Genomic DNA, 22,379 nt, shown 5'->3' on the forward strand with positions numbered 1-22,379 from the left:
GTCCAGGGAGCCCCACGGTTTCCACATCCCCGTCCCTGGAATCTGGGGGCTGCCTCCCCCTCTAAATAGACACTCCACCTACAGATGGACTCTTCCGTGACAAGCGATCAGCGCACTGCAACTACAGGTAGACAAATGCCCTTACGAGCAATGCTCACATGTCACAGGCGAGCAGTCTCATCCCCAACCAGCAAGTGCAAATCGGTGCAGGTGTCCCAACAGCAATTAGGTGCATGTAACAGACTTTTATTACATCTGTACCTTTGGACCCACTAATCCCGCAGGGAGGAATCTATCCTAAGAATACAGCCAGCGATACAACGGTTTGTGTGCAAGAAGGTTCATCTTAGCTTTAGAAGGACAAAAATAGGGAATTCCCTGGCAGTCCAGGGGTCAGGACTTCGAGCTTTCACCGCTGAGGGTGTGGGTTCAATCCCTGGTAAACTAAGATCCCGCAAGCCGTGCAGCACGGCCGAAAAAAAAAATGACATAAATATCCAGCAAGATTAATATTTAAGTACGTAAATAAATTTACATCCAGGGGCTTCCCTGGTGGCGCAGTGGTTAAGAATCCACCTGCCAATGCAGGGACACAGGTTCGAGCCCTGGTCTGGGAAGATCCTACATGCCGCAGAGCAACTAAGCCCGTGAGCCACAACTACTGAGCCTGCGCTCTAGAGCCCGCGAACCACAACTACTGAGCCTGAGCTCTAGAGCCCGCGAGGCACAACTACAGAAGCCCTCACACATATAGCCCGTGCTCCGCAACAAGAGAAGCCACCACAACGAGAAGCCCGCACACCCCTTCGCCACAATTAGAGAAAGCCCGTGCACAGCAACGAACACCCAACACAGCCAAATAAATAAATAAATTTACATCCATATGATTAAATATTACGCAGCCTTTAAAAAATAATTTCAGAAAATGAAAGGCACGGAGAACACTCACACTTAGATGTGTGAATTTTGTAATATATAAATTGTGTAGATACATACACCACAGGCATTGAAAAAAGAAGAAAACACGCCATAATTTTAATAGTATTTACTATCTGAGTGATTAAAAATATACTCTTCTGTTTTTCAATTTTTCTGGAAGGAACAATCACTATTAGAATTAGGGAAAAAGTTAAAGATACTAAGTCTAAATGAGCGCACCTTCCTACAAGATGCAAACAGCACGAAAAAGTCCAACAAAAGCAAGTTCTAAAGCCGCAGCTGCTCATCCCTTGCGCGGCTGTCCTGCCCCCCCCCAGGCCTGGAGCGGTCTGGGAGCTGTCGGAGGTGCTGAGCAGCACCGGCAGGACAGGAAACCCTGTGGTCTAGGGAGGACGGCGGAGCTGAGGCCTCGTGGGACCGGGAGTCAGCCAAGCAAACACCTGCAGGAAGGGCTTCCAGGAGCAGGGACAGATGGGTTGGGGCCCCGAGTCTCCAAGAGCTGGACAGCAAGGCCTCCTTGGCCGAAGCTCATGAACGCCAGGGACCTCCAAGCACAAGCATGAACTCCAGCAACTACAAACAGAGTCCCTGATTTTCAACGTGTTTTCCAAGTACCACCTCTATACTGGAAAGAACAACATGTTAAATACTTCTAAGTCAATGGGAAAAAAATACATAAAATCAAAAAGAAAAGTGATTTGTAAGCATTTTACTAAAATAGTGATTATGTGTCTCTAAAACCCAGAACAAGAAAATAGATAGTTTAATAGTGAAAGCTATTTGCTGACTTAGGACAAGCGGAAGCCAGAGCTAACCAAAAACCGTTTTCCACATAAAAACACTGCTTTTAATATTTCTTACCCTAGGGCTCTGCTCATTAAAAAAGAGAAAAGGAGGGAGAAAAAAACGATTACCACTCAAAAATCTCAGCACAAGGTAGCAAGTATGTAACCAGATGAGCTCCAGCAAAGCGGCTCGAAAGCATGCTCTTCCCTAGCAGCCTTCAGGGCGGTGCAGCCCCACCGCGCACCCAGCCTCACTGTGCACACCGGGAAGCTCAGAAATTCAACTCCAGGCCACAATGCAGCCGGCAGCCGGCAGTTAAACCAGAGCCTGGCGGTGGCGGAAGGCGCCCGGAGCCTGACACCTAGCAGGGGCCACCATCGTCCAGCTGGTGACATGGCCGAGGCGCAGGGCGTAGCAGGACAGGCTTCGTCTGGAGAGCCGCACTGCCAGCCTCTCATTCAGAGGTTTATTTTAAACAATGTCAACAGCTTAGGTGTATTCTCCTAGAACTGAACAGACAACAGGCAGCAAATTTAAGGCAGGGGCGGGAGAGCATTAAAAACAGTGGTGTCGAAAGAAAGGTGCAATGTTAGTGGTGAGGACCATGAATGACGCAAGGGGTCACACAGGAGTATTATTAAACCCAGAACTTCGAAAGGCACAGCCACGTGGGATCTCAATAAACTCTGAAGACAACACTGAATGTAAAATACATTCAGGAAGGCAGCCCCTCCCCCTTTAGGAAAAAGGTAAGGCGTGTGACCGGTGTACTCGTGGAAACCACTTCAAATGCAGGGCTGCGGTCTTCTGCACGGCAGTGTCAATTTCAGGTAGAGTTTCTTCTCGTGGACATCACAGCCAAAGTCGGTCCTTTTTACCCTCAGGACTTTTGACATTAAGTGCATACTACACACCATATTGTTAGCGTGCGCATTATGGCCAGAAGTGTGCTTAAATATTGGGGTTTTCTTTGAGAACATGAGTCAAAGTCTAGTCATAATGAGTAAACTGGGCTCTAATGACCATTTTGGTTCTAGATTTAACATTCAAGCACCAGAGGTGAACCTCGCAGAGCAGCGCATGTTCCGGTGGTTGCTGTTGGACCCCCCGGGGTGCGAGCCACGATACGGGTTCAGTGCAGAACACTGGGGCATCCGGGATGGGGGACAACAGGCACCCAAAGCAGCTGGAAACGAGCAGCAGCCGCCCAGCTGCAGACGAGGACGCACCGAAGGTCCAGAGAGCGTGAGTAACACGGGCCCTGGGGCGCTGCTTCTACAGGAGCCACCTGAGCAGACGCCTGTGACGAGCACGGCCAAGCTGCTCAGCCGCTCAGGGCCAGGTAGCTGCTCAGGGAACGATCAGGCCGGAAAGGGCCCAACGCGTGATCAGAGAAGACACTCAGGTCAAGAAATTCAAGAGGCACCTCCAGCCGCAGATGGCAGCAGACCCTGCACCTGAGAGGCACACGGGTATGGGCGCTGGGCCTGCCCTTTCACACACCAGACCCTCCTCAGCACCCTGAGTGCCAGAACACCTCAGCAAGCATCTTATGTGCTGTCTCCAAAGGACACGCTGGTCTCAAGGCACCGGGCCAGCCCATTTCTCCGCCTCTGCCCAGAGCCTCACCTTGACAGTGACGCGAGTCCCAGCAAGCGGGAAGCACTCCTTCACAGCTATACTTCCTCGGGGAGCGTTACTCCTTCTTGGACCCATGGTCTACACTGACCACAACGCTTGGATTACAAAACACAGGTGGTTCTCCATTCAATAACAGCTGAGTAGTCAGAGCAATATTTTGCAGATAAGCATAAGCTCTGGAGAAAGCATATAAAACAATGAACCGACACAACCAAACACAGGAGAAACCAGGGGGAGGTCTCAGCTTGGAAGTGAGACGTGCACGGGTGAGCGCCTGTGCAGCAGGCCTAGGCCGCACCAGAGAGAAGAGCAGCTGAAGCTCAGGGAGGGCCCCAAGCCTCACCAACTCAGAAAGCCAGAGATCGGAATGCTGGTGGACTCCAGCAGCTGGAAAGCGAGAGGGAAACCCCGAAAGGACAGCGCCCGGAAGGGGAACGGCAAATCCTGCATATGACTCCTGCCCACGCTCCGCGTGAGCCCTGAGCCGGGCGCCAAGGGCAGGCTCCTGGCGGTCACCCCAGGACCAATCAGCCGCACAGACCGCAGCAGCCAGCGGACACCGGAGAGGGCCTGGGAGGAGCCCAGCCAGGTCCACTACACCAAACAAACGCAACTCGGTGCCAACACCCTTCAGGAGGACAGAACAAAATCCAGAGTTTCTACAACGCCTCCCACACAAAGTCCAAGAAGCGATCCGTAATTACTGGCCACATAAAGAAACGAAAACGAGACCCACAAAGAGAGAAAAGGAGGGCAGGCACAAGACGAGCCGGAGCTGGGGCCCGAGGCAAGGGGCGAGAAGCGGCTGCTGTAACGAGGCTCCAGGACGGGAGGGAAAATATGCCCATGGTATACGAACCAAAGGGAGATCTCAGGAGACAAACAGAAACTGTTTCTAAAAATGGAAACTCAGGAAGCAACCAATGTCCTTCAGTAAGTGAATGGATAAATCAACTGTGAACTTCCAGACAATGAACTATGACCCAGCTCTGCAGAGAAATGGGCTCTGCAGCCATGAAAAGACGTGGGGGAAGCTTAAATCCATGTTCCTAAGTGAAGAAGCCCATCTGATCCCAACCATGTGACATCTGGAAAAGGCAAAACTATGGAGACAGTCAAAAGATCAGTGGTGGCCAGGGGTTGGGGGGGGCGGGTATGAATGGGTGGAGCACAGAGGATTTTAATGACAGTGAAAATACTCTGTTACACTGTAACAGTGGATATACGTCATTACACATTTGTCCAGACATATAAAATATACAACACCGAGAGTGAGCCCTAACGTGAACTGTGGACTTCGGGTGATCATGATCAATTTTTCTGGGAGCCTAAAAGTGCTCTAAAAATTGTCCTAAAATAACAAAAAAAATTTTTATGGAAATTCTAAAACAAAAAGTGCTATTTCTGAAATAAAAAATCCACTGGATGGCCTTAACAGCAGTTTGGAATTAATAGAAAAGTCAGTGAACTTCAAGTCAGATCAGCAGAAAGCGTCCAATGCAAAACACAGAGAGAGAGAAATATTTGCGGGGGTGGGGGGGAGAAGAACAAAGCTTTCAGGACCTGTGGAATAATATCAAAAGGTTTAACATACCTGCAGCTAGAGTCCCAGAAGGAAAGAGAGATGGAGACAGGAAAAACCGTGGAGAAATTATGGCTGAAAATCTCCCCAATTTAGTAAAAGACATAAATTTACAGATCCAGGGAGTTCAAAGAACAGCAAACGAGATAAATTCAAGAAAACAACACGGTCAAGCTGCTCCAATACCAAAGCCAGAGGTGATCTTGAAACCAGCCGGAGGGAAAGAGCACTTTGGATACAGAACCATAAACCGAATGATGGCCAGGAGACATGTCTCAACGCTTTTAAAAGCTAGAAGAAAAAGAACAGTCAACAAAGAATCCTACATCCAGTGAAAACACCCTTTAACAATACAGGGCAAAACAAAGCATTTTTGGATAAAAGAAAACAGAGAATTTCTTGCCATCAGCCCTGCACTCCAAAACATGCTGAAGAAAAGATTTCCAGACTGAAGGGACATGGTAACAAACCGGTTCTTCTGTAAGAAATGGCAAATACGTGGGTAAACGTAAAAGACTATATTTTATCTTAACTTAAAAAATATATACTCCTATTAAAGCAAAAAATATATTGTAGGACTAAACAGCCTATATAGAAGCAACACATATTTAACCACAGCATGAAGGACAGAGAAACCTTATGGGTACAATACAACTGCAAGGTTCTCAGTCTCCACATGAACTCCTGGAAGGCAGACTGTGAAACTTCAGGAACCCCTGGACCAGCCACTAAAAATCGTGCAACGAAGCAAGCCCACAGCTCAAATGGAGTCTATGAGTCCCCTTAAATGAAGCTCCAGAGAAGGTGGGACTAATCAATGGTGGGGGAAAAATAGAAGAGAAAAACAAGAAAAAAGGCAGGAGGTAGGAGATAGCTGGGTTTGGTGGCAGTAAAGGTGGGAACTGACCCAAAAAAGAATGAGGACATTTTCTGGGGTGATAGTAACGTTCTGTATCTTGGTAGGGGTTCATTCATTTACCAAAACTCAAGTGGTGAAAAACACTCACTCACTCACATGATACACTTAAAATGTGTGCATTTTGTGATATCCCACCTTAACAAATTGAAGAATAAAAACCATATTATCATCTCAATAGATGAAGAAAAAGTTTTTGATAAAATTCGACATCCATTTATGATAGAAACTCTTCAGAAAGTGGGTAAAGAGGAATATACCTCAACATAATAAAGACCATAGATGACAAACCCACAGCCAACATCATTCTCAACAGTGAAAAGCTGAAAGCGTTTCCTCTAAGATCAGGAGTAAGACAAGGATGCCCACTCTCACCACTTTTATTCAGTGTAGTTTTGGAAGTCCTAGCCATGGCAATCAGAGACAAAAAAGAAATAAAAGGAATCCAAATTGGAAAAGAAGTAAAACTGTCACTCTTTGCAGATGACAGGATACTATACATAGAAAATCCTAAAGATGCCACCAGGAAACTGCTAGAGCTTATGAATGAATTTGGTAAAGTTGCTGGATACAAAATTAATGCACAGAAATCTGTTGCATTTCTATACACTAACAATGAAATATCAGAAAGAGAAATTAAGGAAACAATCCCATTTACCATCTCATCACAAAGAATAAAATACCTAGTAATAAACCTACCAAAGGAGGCAAAAGACCTGTACTCTGAAAATTACAAGATGAAAGAAACTGAAGTCGACACAAACAGGTGGAAACATATACCATGTTCTCAGATTGGAAGGATTAACATTGTTAAAATGACCACACTACCCAAGGCAATCTACAGAATCAATGCAATCCCTATCAAATTATCAATGGCATTTTTCACAGAAATAGAACAAAACACTTTTTAATTTGTATGGAAGCAAAAAAGACCCTCAATAGCCAAAACAACCTTGAGAAAGAAGAATGCAGCTGGAGGAATCACACTCCCTGACTTCAGAGTATACTACAAAACTACAGTAATCAAAACAGTAATGGTATTAGCACAAAAATAGAAATATAGGTCAACGGAACAGAACAAAAGGCCCAGAAATAAACCCACACACTTACAGTCAGGAGGCAAGAATATACAATGGAGAAAAGACAGTCTCTTAAATAAGTGGTGCTGGGAAAACTGGACAACTACATGTAAAAGAATGAAATTAGAACATTCTCTAACACCATACACAAAAATAAACTCAAAATGGATTAAAGACCTAAATGTTAAGACCAGATACTATAAAACTCCTAGAGGAAAACATAGGCAAAACACTCTTTGACGTAAATCATAGCAGTATTCTTTTGATTTGTCTCCTAGAATAATGGAAATAAAAACAAAAATAAACAAATGGGATCTAATTAAACTTAAAAGCTTTTTACACAGCACAGAAAACCATAAACAAAACGAAAAGACAACCTATGGAATGGAAGAAAATATTTGCAAACAGTGCGACCAATAAGGGATGAATTTCCAAAATATACAAACAGCTCATGTGGCTTAATATCCAAAAAGCAAACGACCGAATCAAAAAAATGGGCAGAAGGACTCCCCTGATGGCGCAGTGGTTAAGAATCCACCCGCTAATGCAGAGGACACAGGTTCAAGCCCTGGTCTGGGAAGATCCCACATGCTGCTGTGCAACTAAGCCTGTGCACCACAACTACTGAAGCCCGTGCACCTAAGAGCCCGTGCTCCGCAACAAGAAAGCCACTGCAATGAGAAGCCCACACACCACAGCGAAGAGTAGCCCCTGCTCGCCACAACTCAGAGAAAGCCCGTGTAAAGCAACAAAGACCCAACACAGCCAAAAATAAATAAATTTATTTTTTTAAAAAATGGGCAGAAAACCTGAATAAGCATTTCTCCAAAGAAGATATACAGATGGCCAACGGACACATGAAAAGATGCTCCACATCACTAATTATTAGAGAAATGCAAAACAAAACTACAATGAGGTATCATCTCACACCCGTCAGAATGGTCATCATCAAAAAGTCTACAAACACCAAATGCTGGAGAGGGTGTGGAGAAAAGGGAACCCTCCTACACTGTTGGTGGGAATGTAAATTGGTGCAGCCACTATGCAGAACAGTATGGAGGTTCCTTAAAAACTAAAAACAGAGCTATCATATGATCCAGCAATCCCACTCCTGGGCATATATCCAGAAAAGATGAAAACTCTAATTCAAAAAGATACACGCACCTCAATGTTCATAGCAGCACTATTTACAATACCCAAGACATGGAATGTCCATCAACAGATGAATGGGTAAAGAAGATATGGTATACACACACAATGGAATATTATTCAGCCATAAAAAAGAATGAAATAATGCCACGTGCAGCAACATGGTGGACCTAGAGATTATCATATTAAGTGAAGTCAGACAAAGAAAGACAAACATCATATGATATCACTTATATGTGGAATCTAAAAAATGGTACAAACGAACTTACTTACAAAACAGAAATAGACTTATGATTACCAAAGGGGATAGCGGGGCAGGGGGACAGGGGGACGGTATAGATAAACTAGGAGGTTGGGATTAACATACACACACTACTATATATAAAATAGGTAAACAACAAGGGCCTACTGTATAGCACAGGGAACTATATTCAGTATCTTGTAATAATTTGTAATGGAAAAGAATCTGAAAAAGAATATATGTATGTATAAGTGAATCGCTATGCTGTACACCTGAAACTAACAAAACATTGTCCATTAACTATACTCTAATTTTAAAAAATGGTTAGCAAATATAAAATACCTAGCTAGTGGGAAGCAGTCGCATAGCACAGGGAGATCAGCTCAGTGCTTTGTGACTACCTAGAGGGGTGCGATAGGGAGGGTGGGAGGGAGACGCAAGAGGGAGGAGATATAGGGATATATGTATACGTATAGCTGATTCACTTTGTTATACAGCAGAAACTAACACAGCATTGTAAAGCAACTATACTCCAGTAAAGATGACAAAAAATAAATCAGTTAAATTAAATTAAAAAATGGTTAGGGCTTCCCTGGTGGCGCAGTGGTTGAGAGTCCGCCTGCCGATGCAGGGGACACGGGTTCGTGCCCGGGTCCGGGAAGATCCCACGTGCCGCGGAGCGGCTGGGCCCGTGAGCCATGGCCGCTGAGCCTGCGCGTCCGGAGCCTGTGCTCTGCAGTGGGAGAGGCCACAACAGTGAGAGACACGCGTACCGGAAAAAAAAAAAAAAGGTTAAAACAGAAAAAAAAAAGTGTGCAAGTCACAGAATGTAAGTTTTACCTTTAAACTAAACTATACATACACTGAGCTGTAATACTGAGGATATCAACGACAGGCTACTGAAAGAATAAAAATGAATGAGTAGGGGTGGGGTGGCTGCGAGAAGAACCACATCACTATGACAAAAGGTTCCGAGGAGCAATCAGAGCCGCCCAGAGGTGGCTGGGCGCCCGCAGCTCGCATAACTGCCAATGCCTCCCACTTCCTACGCCACGAGCCACAGAGCTTAGCCTCCTTTGTCTTCTCATTTCATATTCTTCAGGATTTTCCTCTCACTTTTAATGATGAAGTAAAAAACCCCACCACTTTTAACATAATTTTGGTGTCACATAATACACACAGCCCCTTACTCATGTCACCTCTGAAGTTACGCATCCTTAAGCCCTGTGTCTGTCTCCTTGCTGCCAGAATGGGGACAGGACGGGATGGGATGGAACCTCCCTCACAGGCTCACTGGGAAGACCGCGCACACACACGAGAAGCAGCCCGCAGAGTGCCCCGCACAGGGCACGTACCCCTCTTGTGTGCGTGCTACCTGTCCTCTACTCATCTCTTTCCTAACAATTCTGAAAGAAAGAGAGTCATTGTGATTGGTAAATCAGCCTCCCCAACACGAATATGAACAGCACACTGGGTCACGAGCTTCACACCCAGTCTTTAAAGTACAGGAAAAAACCCACACAAAATAAGTGTTTTCAGAAAAATCCCAGCCTGCAAAGTACCCATACCAGAAACATACTCTGTCAGGAAGCTGGCGACAGGAGGATCATCCTCCCACAGGGAAGAGCGGAGTTCCGGAGAGTATTTTAATACTTAATTGCGTCCAGGTGGAGTACACGCACCACCCAGCGCTTCCCACACAACCTCAACACCCAGTACGTTCAAAGTATGTCGTTAATTTAATTGACTTTATTATAGCTAGGTTGTTACCATTATTCCCAAGCTTTTAATTTTTATTAAAATGCCCAAATGTGATGGGAGAAGGGACTGTTTCTCTTCCCCACAAATTAACTCTCCTCCTTTTTCAAAGTTATTTTTTCTAGCCTAGACTATAATATTTCTAGAAGTAGTTCCTACATATACATGTTTTAATTAGATTCACTGTGAATCAGTAAGAAAATTGAGGATACAATTTCTTTCTAGTAATGCTACTTAAGTTCTTATGTAAAGTCCCAAATAACCAGGAAATGATGCTGTAATGCTCCCTTCTTATAATGAATCTGATGTCAATGTTTAAAGTATAAAAGACACATAAACTAACAACTGGGATGATAACAGTCGCTCGGTTTACTGCCGTTCTACAGCACATTAAAAAACATCTAGGCTTACCATGATTTACAATTCTGCAAACACTAAAGGAAAACAGCGAAAGAGCCTTATGTTTAGAGATACAAGCTCTAAGCCACCTCTCTAAGACGACTTGATCCACATGCACGGCTCCACAAGTGACCAGCCCACCAGAGCACCGGACGACCACACGCCCTGTCCCCAGCTCTCACCTCCTCCCCAGCTCTGGGTGTACTTGTCCATAAACTTAGTTTTGTCACAGCGTAATATAAAGCCAAACCATCCCACTCAGAGAGTTTCTCCCAACAGAAGCTTTTGCATGCTGGCTTTTGAAAAAAAACCAAGTAGGATACAGATGTTAAAATTTCACTAGAATCTACGGCTGTGTAATGCGTAAGAGAAACAGCCATTGGATAAAGGCTACGGAGAGTGAGATGGTAACAGATATTACTACTAGGGCCATAGAGAAGAAAAGCACTAAGGAAGAAAAGGTTTTCACTGGGGGGGCCTTTCATAAACACCAACAAGTCCCTTCCACTGGGTTTTCACAGACTCTCAGGACACAGCTCCTACTAGGTGGCAGGGACCGCTGGCCTCTGGGATTAAAAGACAGAGACACAGTCTCTGCCCTCCAATAAGGCAAAGTTTGGTGATGAAAACTTAAAGAACCCTACCATAGTAGGGTAAGGGCTAGGCCAGCAGGAGCCAGAAGAAGGCTTATTTAATACTGTGCACCAGGAAGTGTGGGCTAGGGTGCCCCTGGCAGCAGGTGTCCCATCTGAGAGAACAGCATCTGCAAAGGCTCAGGGCAACGAGGCAACACAGTGAACAGGAGCAATATAAAAGCTGCATATAGCCAGGCAAGGGGCAGATCACGAAGGACGCAGCACACCATGCTGAGAGCTGCGTGCCAGAGACCACCCCTCCTACGGGCATCTTACCAGGACCGTTCCTGTGCCACCCTGCGAACTGCCGGTAGAGGCTCAGAGGGGCCCAGGGGGACTACGGGGTGCTACAGTACACAGACCCAGGCCAGGGACACAAGTAGGTGTGGTACTAGACTACAACCAGGTTAAGGTCGGCACCTGAACATGTCACCGTTATTTCTAAAAGGAGTTAAGGTACCGAAATTTCTGTTTTAAATTTAATCAACAAACAAAAAAGAGAAGTTATAAAGTTGCCTCTTGTAGACTTAAAACAATGGCATCAGTTAATTCTACAAAGAGGTCGTCACTCACTCACATTCCTGTCTGCTTCTTGACTTGGGATGAGGCGGGGCTGCGTGGGGCTAGGGCTGTGCTTGTCCCCAGAAGATGGCTTTAATCTGTACCCTGAATCCCTGATAAACCACCCCAAATCCACCTACTAAGGAGTGCCCCACAGATGTAACCATCATGCCAAGTGTGTTAGGGAGAGGTGAGGTGGGGAGAGAGCAAGGGACAGACAGACGGACAGAACCAACGCTGACCTGGGCTGCGGCAGGGCCGATGGAGAACAGTAAGTCTGTGGAGATGCTTGGGACCCGAGAACAAGCTGGTTGAAAATGAGAAAGCAGGCGTTGGCGCCTGGCTGGGGATCAGGACAAGGGCGCAGCAGTAAAGGATGGGAAGAGAGGACCCTGCCTCTGGACACGCTGAGCTCCCTGGGACACCCAGCTGCAGCTCAGTCCCAGTTAGTTAGAGATTTGGGGGTAACCAGAGAGAGTGGCAAAATCACAGCTGAATATGTCATGAATTATAAAGTAACAAGAGAAGAGAAAGGAGGAGAGAAGCCTGAGGAATACCATCATCAAAAGGGCAGGAGAGAAACGGAAAACAAACGCTCATAGAAGCAGGAGGAAGTCGGCGGTGCCAGAGAAGTAAGGGAGGGGGCCCGGCTCCCAGGCAGCGGGTGACTAGGCCCCGCCCAGACCCTTTAACCCAGCATCTCAGCAGCCCCATTTGTTTAAAAAAAAATAAAATAAATAACACCATTCCCTGGGGAATTTCACTGCGCAGGGAACCCACAGAACAAATGAGAGATGAGAAGGATAAGGGCTGAAAAGTAGCCAACGAATCTGGCAAATAAGAGGTCATCAAGATAGAGACATCAGAGAGACCCAATAGAGAGTCTAGAAGTAAACCGAAACATACTTGGGAAACACGCCGTACCGTAAGAGACAGCACTTCAACTCTGAGAGGGAAAGGATGCATCATTCAACACATGGCACTGGGACAACTAGGTGGTCATCTGGAAAATATAGACCCAGCTTTGTACCTTACACCAAATAAACTCCAGATGGATCTGTTAAATGTAAAATGAGAAACCACACGAGTTTCGTAAGGAGACACCACCGGGAACGGTTATCATGTATAATGCATGATGTGTGTATGAGCACAATCTATGCATATGTCTAGTACTAGGCACGACACATTATGTACACTGCATTTCTAATTGGGACACAACACCCAGAAGCCAAACGAGACTGGTAAGAATGACATTAAAAACAAACAACAAGAACTGCATAGTAAAGTCTTTTGCAAAAAACCCAAACCTGGAAAACAAATACCTACAACTTCCACTAAAGACAAAAGGACAATTTCCTTGAAACTTAAAGAGCTCCTAAAAAACAATAAAGAAAAGATCAACAACCCAACAGAAAGGGGCAAAGGATACGGAGAGCTCAACAAAGATAAATAAAATGGATCACCTGCAAACATGTCCCTGCACTGAGCAGCATTCCTCGCCTAAGTGTCCGGCAGCAGCCAGCGGTGCGCTGACGCCTTGCAGGCCGGGAGGGACGCAGACAGGTGCTCACACACGCTGTGGAGGTCCCACAAGGTGCAGCTCGGCGACACCCCAAATAACTACATAAGAGCAGACCATGTGACCTGCCACCAACGCCACGTCCAGGCTTCTGCTCTGGAGACACGCTTACCAACATGTGAAAGGCCATATGCAGGTGACGTGTACATGATATGGAAGTGACACCATTGTCTGTAACAGTAAGATGGGAACAGTGCTCATCAGTAGAGACACACAGGGCAGCCACGAAATAGAATGAAGCAGCTCTGTGGACTGACATGAGAGTGCTCATCAAGAAAGTCGCCGAGAGAAGCAAACAAGGGACAGATCTGTGTGTGCAGCAAGACTCCAGTTACCTATTTGTAAACACAGAGAGTCTTTCTAGAAGGTTCTACAAGGAATAAAGAGGGGAACGGAACTGCATGGGTTCCTGGGTAAAAAAAAAACAAAAAACCAAAAACTTGTTTTTTTAATGTGATATAAAAGGTATCAACAACCAGGTAAAGGAAAGGAACCTTGAAACGTCCTGTGTGTCCTCCCCTGATTGCATGGGGGATGGGGGAGGGGCAAGAAGGGGATGTTTCATTGAATATTCTTTTGTAGCTTTTCAATTTTCTTTTTACTTCTCATTATCTATTAAAATATTTTTAATTTAAAAGATTTATTGGGTTCCCTTTAATAAAAACTGTTCTAGTTGAAGAGGCTGGGGGCAGAAGCCAGGTTCCAGGAGGCTGGCTGTATTCTCTACCACTGGGTTTGTGTGTGTGTGCGTGCGTGTGTGTGTGTGTGTGTGTGCGCGCGTGTGCGCGCACGCACACACGGGCAGAATAGCATGTATGGGAGATCCTATTTGTATTTAATTATGTATATATGATGTTTTCAAAGAATACATAAGTATACATTTATATAGGCATTAGAACATCAGAAGGATTCACACCAAACTGTTAAAAATGGGCTCTCCCTGGAGCGCAGGCCTGCTGACTGCTCTGGGGCAGGACTTGGTCACAAAGGAACCAAGAAGTGAGCGGATGACGGAGGGGACACGTGGAAGGAAGGGTCTCGCTGTTTCCACGAAAGGGCTGATGCTCCAAGTGGGAAAACAGTGGAGGTCAAAGGTTGCTGTGAGGAGGTGGGGAGGTCAGGAAATAGCAAAGCGCAGCACGTGACCTAACGATGTCCCTGAGGAAACAGGCAGATGTGACCAGAACAGAGACAGAGGGACTGCCTGGGACAGAAAGGCAACCTCTGCCCCAAAACGTCCACCCGAAGCTCCAACCCCCAGAGGCGCGTCCACTGGCCCTGCCTCTGAGGTCCTGGCCATATACTGTGCCAAAGAGATTATGTGAAATGAGCAATTACTTGAAAGATAGTGGGTCTTGCCTTTGTCTTCTCTTCACTCTAAATAACGTCAGGCCTTCTAACCCAAAACAAAACAGACTGCTTAAGAATTAACCAAATATTTTATTAGTTCTTGATAATTGCTTTTCGCTTTTGACAGGAAACGCTGCTGTAATATGTTAGGTCTCACAGGGCAGCTATAAAATAGAGTGGCTATTATAAATAGGGAGGCTCCCACAAAACCGCTACAGAGACTGGAGAAAAGCTGCCTGGTTGAAACCGATTTCTAAACTGTATATGTCAAGGGTAAAGTCAAACATCAGAAACCCTTCAATAATCTGTAAACCAGTTAGTGAACTTGGGGCAACAGTTCCTACTCAAACTAATGAGACAAGTAGTGTTCTGAGGAGGGTTCTCAAAAAAAAAAAAGATACCCAAAGGATCTTTTTTTCTAAAATCCAATCCATCTAAGGCAGGAAAAAATAAAAAGAATACTGAAGTAGAGACTGTTTTTCCTAGATGTGATAAAATTTTTCCTCTGATTTACTAACAGCCTCTAAGGAGGTCAGCAGTCAACGATTTAGCAAACAGAAAGGATGTACCAGCTCGGGTCCCTTCTCCTAGCTTCCTTTCAAGTTGTAAAACTCGGAAGTGAATTTGTTGGGAAAATACGTATACTAATCCAAAATGTCCTCAATCCAAAAGGAAGGTAAATAAAGTATACAGGACTGAGAAGAAAGATGGGTACAATAAAGACTAAGTGAACAATGAACTTCAAAAACTGCAGAAACGAGGCTAATGTTGATGTTCATCTGCAATTACGTTCTAACTTGTATCAGTAATGCTACCCCATCGCTCATCACACCCTAATATGACATGACACTTCCAGCTTCTACAACTATACTCCAGAACACAGGTGGAACAGGAACTCAAAAATGTTTGCTGAGTTAAATAAAGCAAATGCTAACTAGCTCGTGTCAAAGTAAACAGCCTTAAATTAACCTGAGGGCAAAAGACAGTCATTAAAGTGCCACACAATCTGAGCCATTATACAGGAGAAAAACAGCAGGACTGCGACTCCAAGGACAGGTGACGGGTCTTCATTTTCAATGAACACACCAGCAGCAGAAAAGCAATTAAAACTGTACCCCAGGATGTCTCAATTCCTTATCATGTACTTCACTACAGAAAGAGGACACTCTTTGGGACCTATAAAAGCTGGCCAAAAAAAAACCACTCCAATCCCTCTCAGGACGCCCTCTCCTGCAGTGTGATGAAGGAAGCCAGACTTGCGTGGAGACTGGTGACCTTGGACCTCAGCTGCCTGGAACAAGTGTGAACAGGGAGCCGCACTGGCCTTCCAGGCACAGCTCTTCCTTTAACCTGAGTGGGAACAACAGCAGCTCCAGGCAAAGTCCCTTCTTGTGGTTTCAGACTACTTTCAGCTCCAACACTCCAGGGTTTAGGGTTAAAGGAGAAACCAGAGGAAGCCATTTCTACAGCACGTGACAAACCACCAGGTGTCTCACCTCTGAACTGCAACGATTTCCAACAGCTTACGAAAAGCAACGAGACAAAGCAAGCTCTCGCCTGCCTTGGGCAAGAGATTATTAGCAGGTTTGTTCACCGTATCTGCGTGGACCCCAAGTTTCTCGGGCACTCAGCCCCCAGAGGAGGACACACACCCAGAGAAGGGCCACCACCCACCACACTCCTGCACTAAGCACTTTAGACACAGTTTCGACGCCCTCTGGAAATAGGTCCGTGAGGATCCTGATCACGAGGATTCCGGAACGGGAGGGCAGGAGGGGCTCACAGCGTGACCACGGAGCTGACCATCAGTCCTGAGAGCAGAGTGGCCTCCACCACCTCTCACTGCAGTTCCTCTGGGAGGCCAGGGACAGACCTGCCGGGCACCGCGCCGACGCCCCGCAATCCGCCGGGTGGACTCTTAACGTGAGAGCCAGGTCCCTCCGGACGGCCGTGTGTGGGCGATGCTCCGGAGGCGACTGAGCAAGTGTTAGGTGGAAGGGATTAAGACACGAGCCTACTAGCCGTGAATGAAAAAGTCTAGAAGCAAGCACCGGAGACAACTCACAAACCCATCAACTGATGGATGGACAGACAAAACGGGGTAGAGCCACACAACAGAAGTTATTCAACCTGAAAGGAGTGAAGTGCTGACACAGGCTACACAGAACATGAGTGAACCTTGAGAACAGGAAGCTAAGTGAAAGCAGCCAACCGCAAAAAGCCACCTAGTGTGTGATCCCACTTCCATGAAATGCCCACAACAGGCAAATCCACAGACAGAAAGTGGATTAGTGGTTGCCACCGGTGGGGGAGGGTGAATGGAAGTGACTGCAAATAGGTACAGGTTTCTCTTAGGGGTGATGAAAATGTTCTGGAATCTGACAGTGGTGATGGCTGCACAGCTCTGTGAATATACTAGAAACCACTGAATTAGACACTTCAGAGGAGTGAATTTCATGATACACGAATTAAGTCTCAATAAATAAATAAGCATATGCCACAGCACTTTGTCACTTATACATAGAAAAGATGGTAAAGGATAAATTTAAACTTTTCCCAAAACTATGGCTTTATAATTAAATAAAAGGGAAAGACCGTTTTTCGCACTGCACACCTGCAGCACCCAGCTACGAGCGCAGTGAGGCCACCCACTCGCCCTCCAGCCTATGAACACCTTCCTTTCTAAAAGTAAAAAGGTCTATTTTACATTCTTCACACTTTTAAACTTCTTCTACAAGTCCTTGGAGCAAGAAGAATTTTAAAATAACCCAGTGAGACTTTGGAGAAGGAACTGCAAATACTATATCAGAAAATTTAATTACAAGAAGTATGTCCCTTTAAATAGGATAAAGAATAAAAAACAATCAACATCTTTATCTCTAAAAGATAAACACAAAGTCTCTAAGCTCAAAGAGTTCAAAACAAAACACAACGTCTTACAAAAGAAATGCAAACACAGCTTTAAGGGGCTGCCTTTTCAGGACGGCGCTAAGTATTAGATTCAGGGACACCCACAAGGCAAAGGCTTACTTGCTAGGTTCCACAGGACTTGTGCATCAGTGTCAGGCACAAATTTGAAAGCAGCAAAGGAACAGAAAGTTAAATGAATATGAGTGAAGTTAAGTTCAGCAGTGACACAGGGGATGTACCAGGTAAAACTAGACACCATGGGCTTCCCTGGTGGCGCAATGGTTAAGAATCCACCTGCCACTGCAGGAGACATGGGTTCAAGTCCTGGTCCAGGAAGATCCCACATACCGTGGAGCAACTAAGCCCATGTGCCACAACTACTGAGCCTGTGCTCTAGAGCCCGCGAGCCACAACTACTGAGCCTGTGTGCCACAACTCCTGAAGCCCACGTGCCTAGAGCCCGTGCTCCGCAATGAGAAGGCACCGCAATGAGAAGCCTGTGCACCACAACGAAGAGTAGCCCCTGCTCGCTGCAACTAGAGAAAGCCCGCGCGCAGCAACAAAGACCCAATGCGGCCAAAAGTAAATAATAAAATAAAATAAATAAATTTATAAAAAAAAAAAACTAGACACCATGATTGTTTCTGAAACATGGAAGCAATGGCCCCAAGGCTCCTCATTATAACCTCATTATTAAATGTCAGGCAAAATTCTCCGATTTCCCACGGATGAACAGAACAACAAAAAAAAAGCCAGCTCCAAGTAACTACACATTCAAAAATCAACTTAGAAAACACCAAAACTCCAAAACATAAATATGTCACTCCCTGACAACGTGCCTTGCTTAAGTTAGTACTCCTAGGGAATTCTCTGGCGGTCCTGTGGTTAGGACTTGGCGTTCTCACTGTCAGGGGCCGGGGTTCCATCCCTGGTCGGGGAACTAAGATCCTACAAGCCCAGCACTGCAGCCAAAAACAAAGTTAGCACTCCTCTATGGAAAGCCAGAGAGGACAGGGCCAAGACAGCACTCATAGAACATCTCCTGGGCGCTTCACATGGGACCTCATGGAACCCTCCAAACGAGCCCATGAGACAGGTAACCTGCCTTCCACCCCAAAAGGGAAAACCAGGAGGAGAGAGGATTCTGGCCAAGGTCACACAGCTGGTCAATTCCCAGCCCCTGCATCTCATCAAAGGGGTTTCTGGCTTCACAAAAAGTCTCTCTTAAAAAAGGTATTTTGGTTCTAGCTTTAGCTCACTGCCCCGCCAGAATAATCGGCACCTTCTGCTTTTATAAAGTGATTCATCCGTACACACACAGGAATCCGCTTCAAGAGGGGAGTACGACACTGCCAGTGTTTACCAACACGAACAGAGGACTGAGACCTCATGAAACCGGCCACCAGGGACTGAAACCCCATGAACACCAGCGCCCCACAGCCTACTGAGTGCCCTGTGGACAACGACATCTTATAGGGCCCTGCTTTCCCTTTGTCATAGCTGGAAAAACATTTTTAGGATGGGATTTGAACACACGCTTAAAACAGGAAACCAAAGTCTCAGAGGTGGTTCATATCTCAAAAAAGATACGACACGTTAAAAACCAATGTAGGGGGGCTTTCCTGGTGGCACAGTGTTTAAGAATCTGCCTGCCAATGCAGGGGACACGGGCTCGAGCCCTGGTCCGGGAAGATCCCAAATGCCACGGAGCAACTAAGCCCGTGCAACACAACTACTGAGCCTGCAGTCTAAAGCCTGCGAGCCACAACTACTGAGCCTGCGTGCCACAACTCCTGAAGCCTGAGCGCCTAGAGCCTGTGCTCCACAACAAGACACCGCAATGAGAAGCCCACGCACCACAAGTAAGAGTAGCCCCTGATTGCGGAAACTAGAGAAAGCCCGCGCGCAGCAATGGAGACCCAATGCAGCTAAAAAAAAAAAACCAACCAATGTAGGTATCACAACCCCGTCTCAAAGGAAATCATTAAAAGCCACAATCCACAGTTGAAAGAGCTTAAAAACCACCACTAGCAAACCAGAGAAACAAAGCTTTAGTTTCAGACAGCACAGACACTATCAAAAAGCACTTAGACTACTGGTATGACTGCAATCTTTTACTACCAAAGAAAGTCAGTTTTAATCCTAAATCACACAACACACGTGGTCAAAGATAAATCCTTTTGCTTGGAGCACAATTCTGGCACAGGGTCCCAGGGGGCTGTTAAAGACACTGGAGCCCCAAATGCTTTGTGTTTACATAATTTTTAAACATCTAGACAAAAGTTCACATTTCTAACTGAATGACCACTCTGCCCTTCCTGTTTAATTTGGAGACAGGAGATCTTTTAACTCATCCTAGTTGGACTCTCAATCAGCCTAGGATTTGTTTCTAAAAAGGAAGGCGGGTCACGGAGAAATAACTGTTTCACATGCGTTGAAGGCTCCAAACCTGCTTTTCCGTCTGTTACAACAGCCCTGTTCTTACACACAATATAAATACAGACACACGTACACATTCAGAAATACACATATACACTCTATACACATATATACGTGAGCACACACTCACGTATACACACAATGCACATACACTCAAGCAGACGTGTACTCACGTACACGCACACACTGACACACGTGCACACGGCGGCCTGCGGCCCATGGCGGCCTGCGGCCCACGCCGACCCTAACCTCCTCGGGGCGACGCCGACCCCACCACTCCCGGGAAATGGACACCTAGGCCGTGGGAGCCCCAGCACAGCACCCCGCGAACGTCTCCTATCGTTACAGCGCCTTCTAATCTCCACCTCACTAGCGGCTTCCTTTTCTGATAATAAACACCAGATTTGGAGAAACCAAGAGGACACAATGTGTAACAGTTATCTGTCGCCCAAGAGCCCGATGAAGGGGACAAAGGCCTTATCGCGCTTCCAGCTTCCCGCGGAAGACGTGTACCGAAGGCCCGGCGGGCCGCGAACTCTGCCCGGTGCGCCCTTCCCCAGTCCCGGAGCCCCCTCCCCCGGGCCCCCGAGCAAGGCGGGTGCGACGGGCCCCAGGGGGCGTGGGGTGCCAGGCGGGGTCTAGGGGTGCGGGTTTGGAGTGCAAGGAGGGAATAGGGGGTTGAGGTGAGGGTGGGGTCTGAAGTGCAGGACGGAGACGTGGGACACGGAGTGAAGTGCGTAGTGGAAGCTTGGGGTGGCGAGGAGACGGTGGGGCGGAATCCTGGGGTGCGGGTAGGGGTTTGCGGTGATGTGGGGTGCCAGTGGGGGCTTGGGGAGCGAGGTGTGAGGTTTGGGGTTCAGGCGGGGGCTTGGGGCGCGGGCACGCACCTTGTGGCAGGCCGGGCATGTGGGCAGCGCGCTCTTGCCCCCGGGGCCCCCGCCGCAGCCGCCGCCGCCGCCGCCGCTCAGGCTGCTCTGGATCTGCGTGAGCTCCTGGCGCAGCACCTGCTTCTGGTGGAAGCTGAAGGCCGGGTGGTTGGAGGCCATGGTGAAGAGCAGCAGGAACTCATCGCCTGTGCGGCCCTCGTTGAGCTGCAGCCCGTAGTTGTGGATGATGGAGTCGATGTGCGTGAGCGTGCGGTAGAGCACGCCCGCCGCCTCGCGCTGCTCCGAGCCCAGCAGCGCCAGCGACACGAGCAGTTTGCTGCGCACCACCTCGTCTGTCAGGTTGGTGAGGCTGCCCAGGTCGGCCGGGTTGTTGGCCTTGATCTCCGAGTCGCGCAGCGAGTGGTAGTCCTTGCGGGCCAGGTCCTCGAGGCACGAGCCGAGGAAGCGCAGCTCGAGCGGGATGCACAGGTCCAGCAGGCCGCAGAGGAACTCTACGCGCTGCGGCGACGGCAGCTCCGAGAACCAGCGGTACACGCCGTCCCTCTGCAACGGGCAGCGCTTCTCCACCATGCTGCCGCCCGCGCCGCGCCGCCACGCGGGGCCGGGGGCCGCCGCCCGGGGCCGGGGCCGGGGCCGGGGGCGCGGGCGGGCGCGGCCGGGGGCGCGGCCGGGGCCGGGCGAGGGCGAGGGCGGCCGGGCGCCGAGGGCCGCGCCGGGGCCGGGGGCGCGCGGCGCGGGCGAGACCCCCGCCAGGGGCCGGCGGGCGGGCGCGCGCGGGGCGCCGGGGGGGCCCGGGGCGGCCGGGGCGGCCGGGGGCGGCGATCGGCCTCGGGCCCCCCGCTCACGGGCGGGCTCCTGGCCCGCGCCCGTCCCCGGCGGCGGCCGGTGCGCGGCGGCGGCGGCGGCTGCTCCTCGTCGTCGTCGTCGTCGCCCGGGAGGCGGCCGCCCCCATCTCCCCCCGCGCCGCAGGGTCTGTCACTGCGGGCCGCCCCCCGACGGAGCCGCCCGGGCCATGCCGCCGCGCCGCCGCGCTGGGCCGACGGCCGTTACCCGGGACGGAGGCCGCGGCGGCTCGGGAGCGGCGCTCGGAGCGGGCTCGGGAGCGGGCGGCGGAGGGATCTGCGCCGGCACTTGCCACGGCCTCGCGCCTTTGCTCCCAGCGCCGCGGACGGATCCGGGCCGAGCGCCGCGTTCGCAGCTGACGGGCGCCGGGACAAGGCGCAAGTGGGCGGGGAGGCCGCCTCTCACGACAGCCAGGCGGCCGGGCCCGCCCCCCGAGCTGATTGGCTCGGGCTGCGCCTTCTCTACCCATGATTGTTCCGGGTCCCCAATCCGATTCGCCCCTGACCCGGCCACGCCTCCGTGGGGCTGTCGATCACGTTGGAACCGCCCCGGCCCGCCCCGCGGCGGCCGGCGGAGTCAATTGGCCGGCGGGCCGGGCGGGCCGAAAACCCGAGGCGGATTTCTGGTTGCTTTTGTTCACACAGATCTGCGTGGAGCATTGTTTTAGGTGGAAGCGGGAGTCCCG

General features: G+C 48.5%; 1 protein-coding gene across 1 annotated transcript in view; it reads right to left on the reverse strand.

Moving 5' to 3' along the window:
* Nucleotides 1–21,450, reverse strand: part of ZCCHC14 (zinc finger CCHC-type containing 14) — a 55,735-nt gene extending 34,285 nt beyond the window's left edge. Inside the window, exon 1 of the mRNA XM_060000372.1 lies at nt 20,852–21,450. Within this exon, the coding sequence (XP_059856355.1) occupies nt 20,852–21,421 (570 nt within the window). The 5' untranslated portion in view covers nt 21,422–21,450. The remainder of the gene's footprint in view (nt 1–20,851) is intronic.
* Nucleotides 21,451–22,379: the final 929 nt, after the last annotated feature.

The sequence above is a fragment of the Delphinus delphis genome, chromosome 20 (genome assembly GCF_949987515.2).
Source record: "Delphinus delphis chromosome 20, mDelDel1.2, whole genome shotgun sequence".
Lineage (NCBI taxonomy): Eukaryota > Metazoa > Chordata > Mammalia > Artiodactyla > Delphinidae > Delphinus > Delphinus delphis.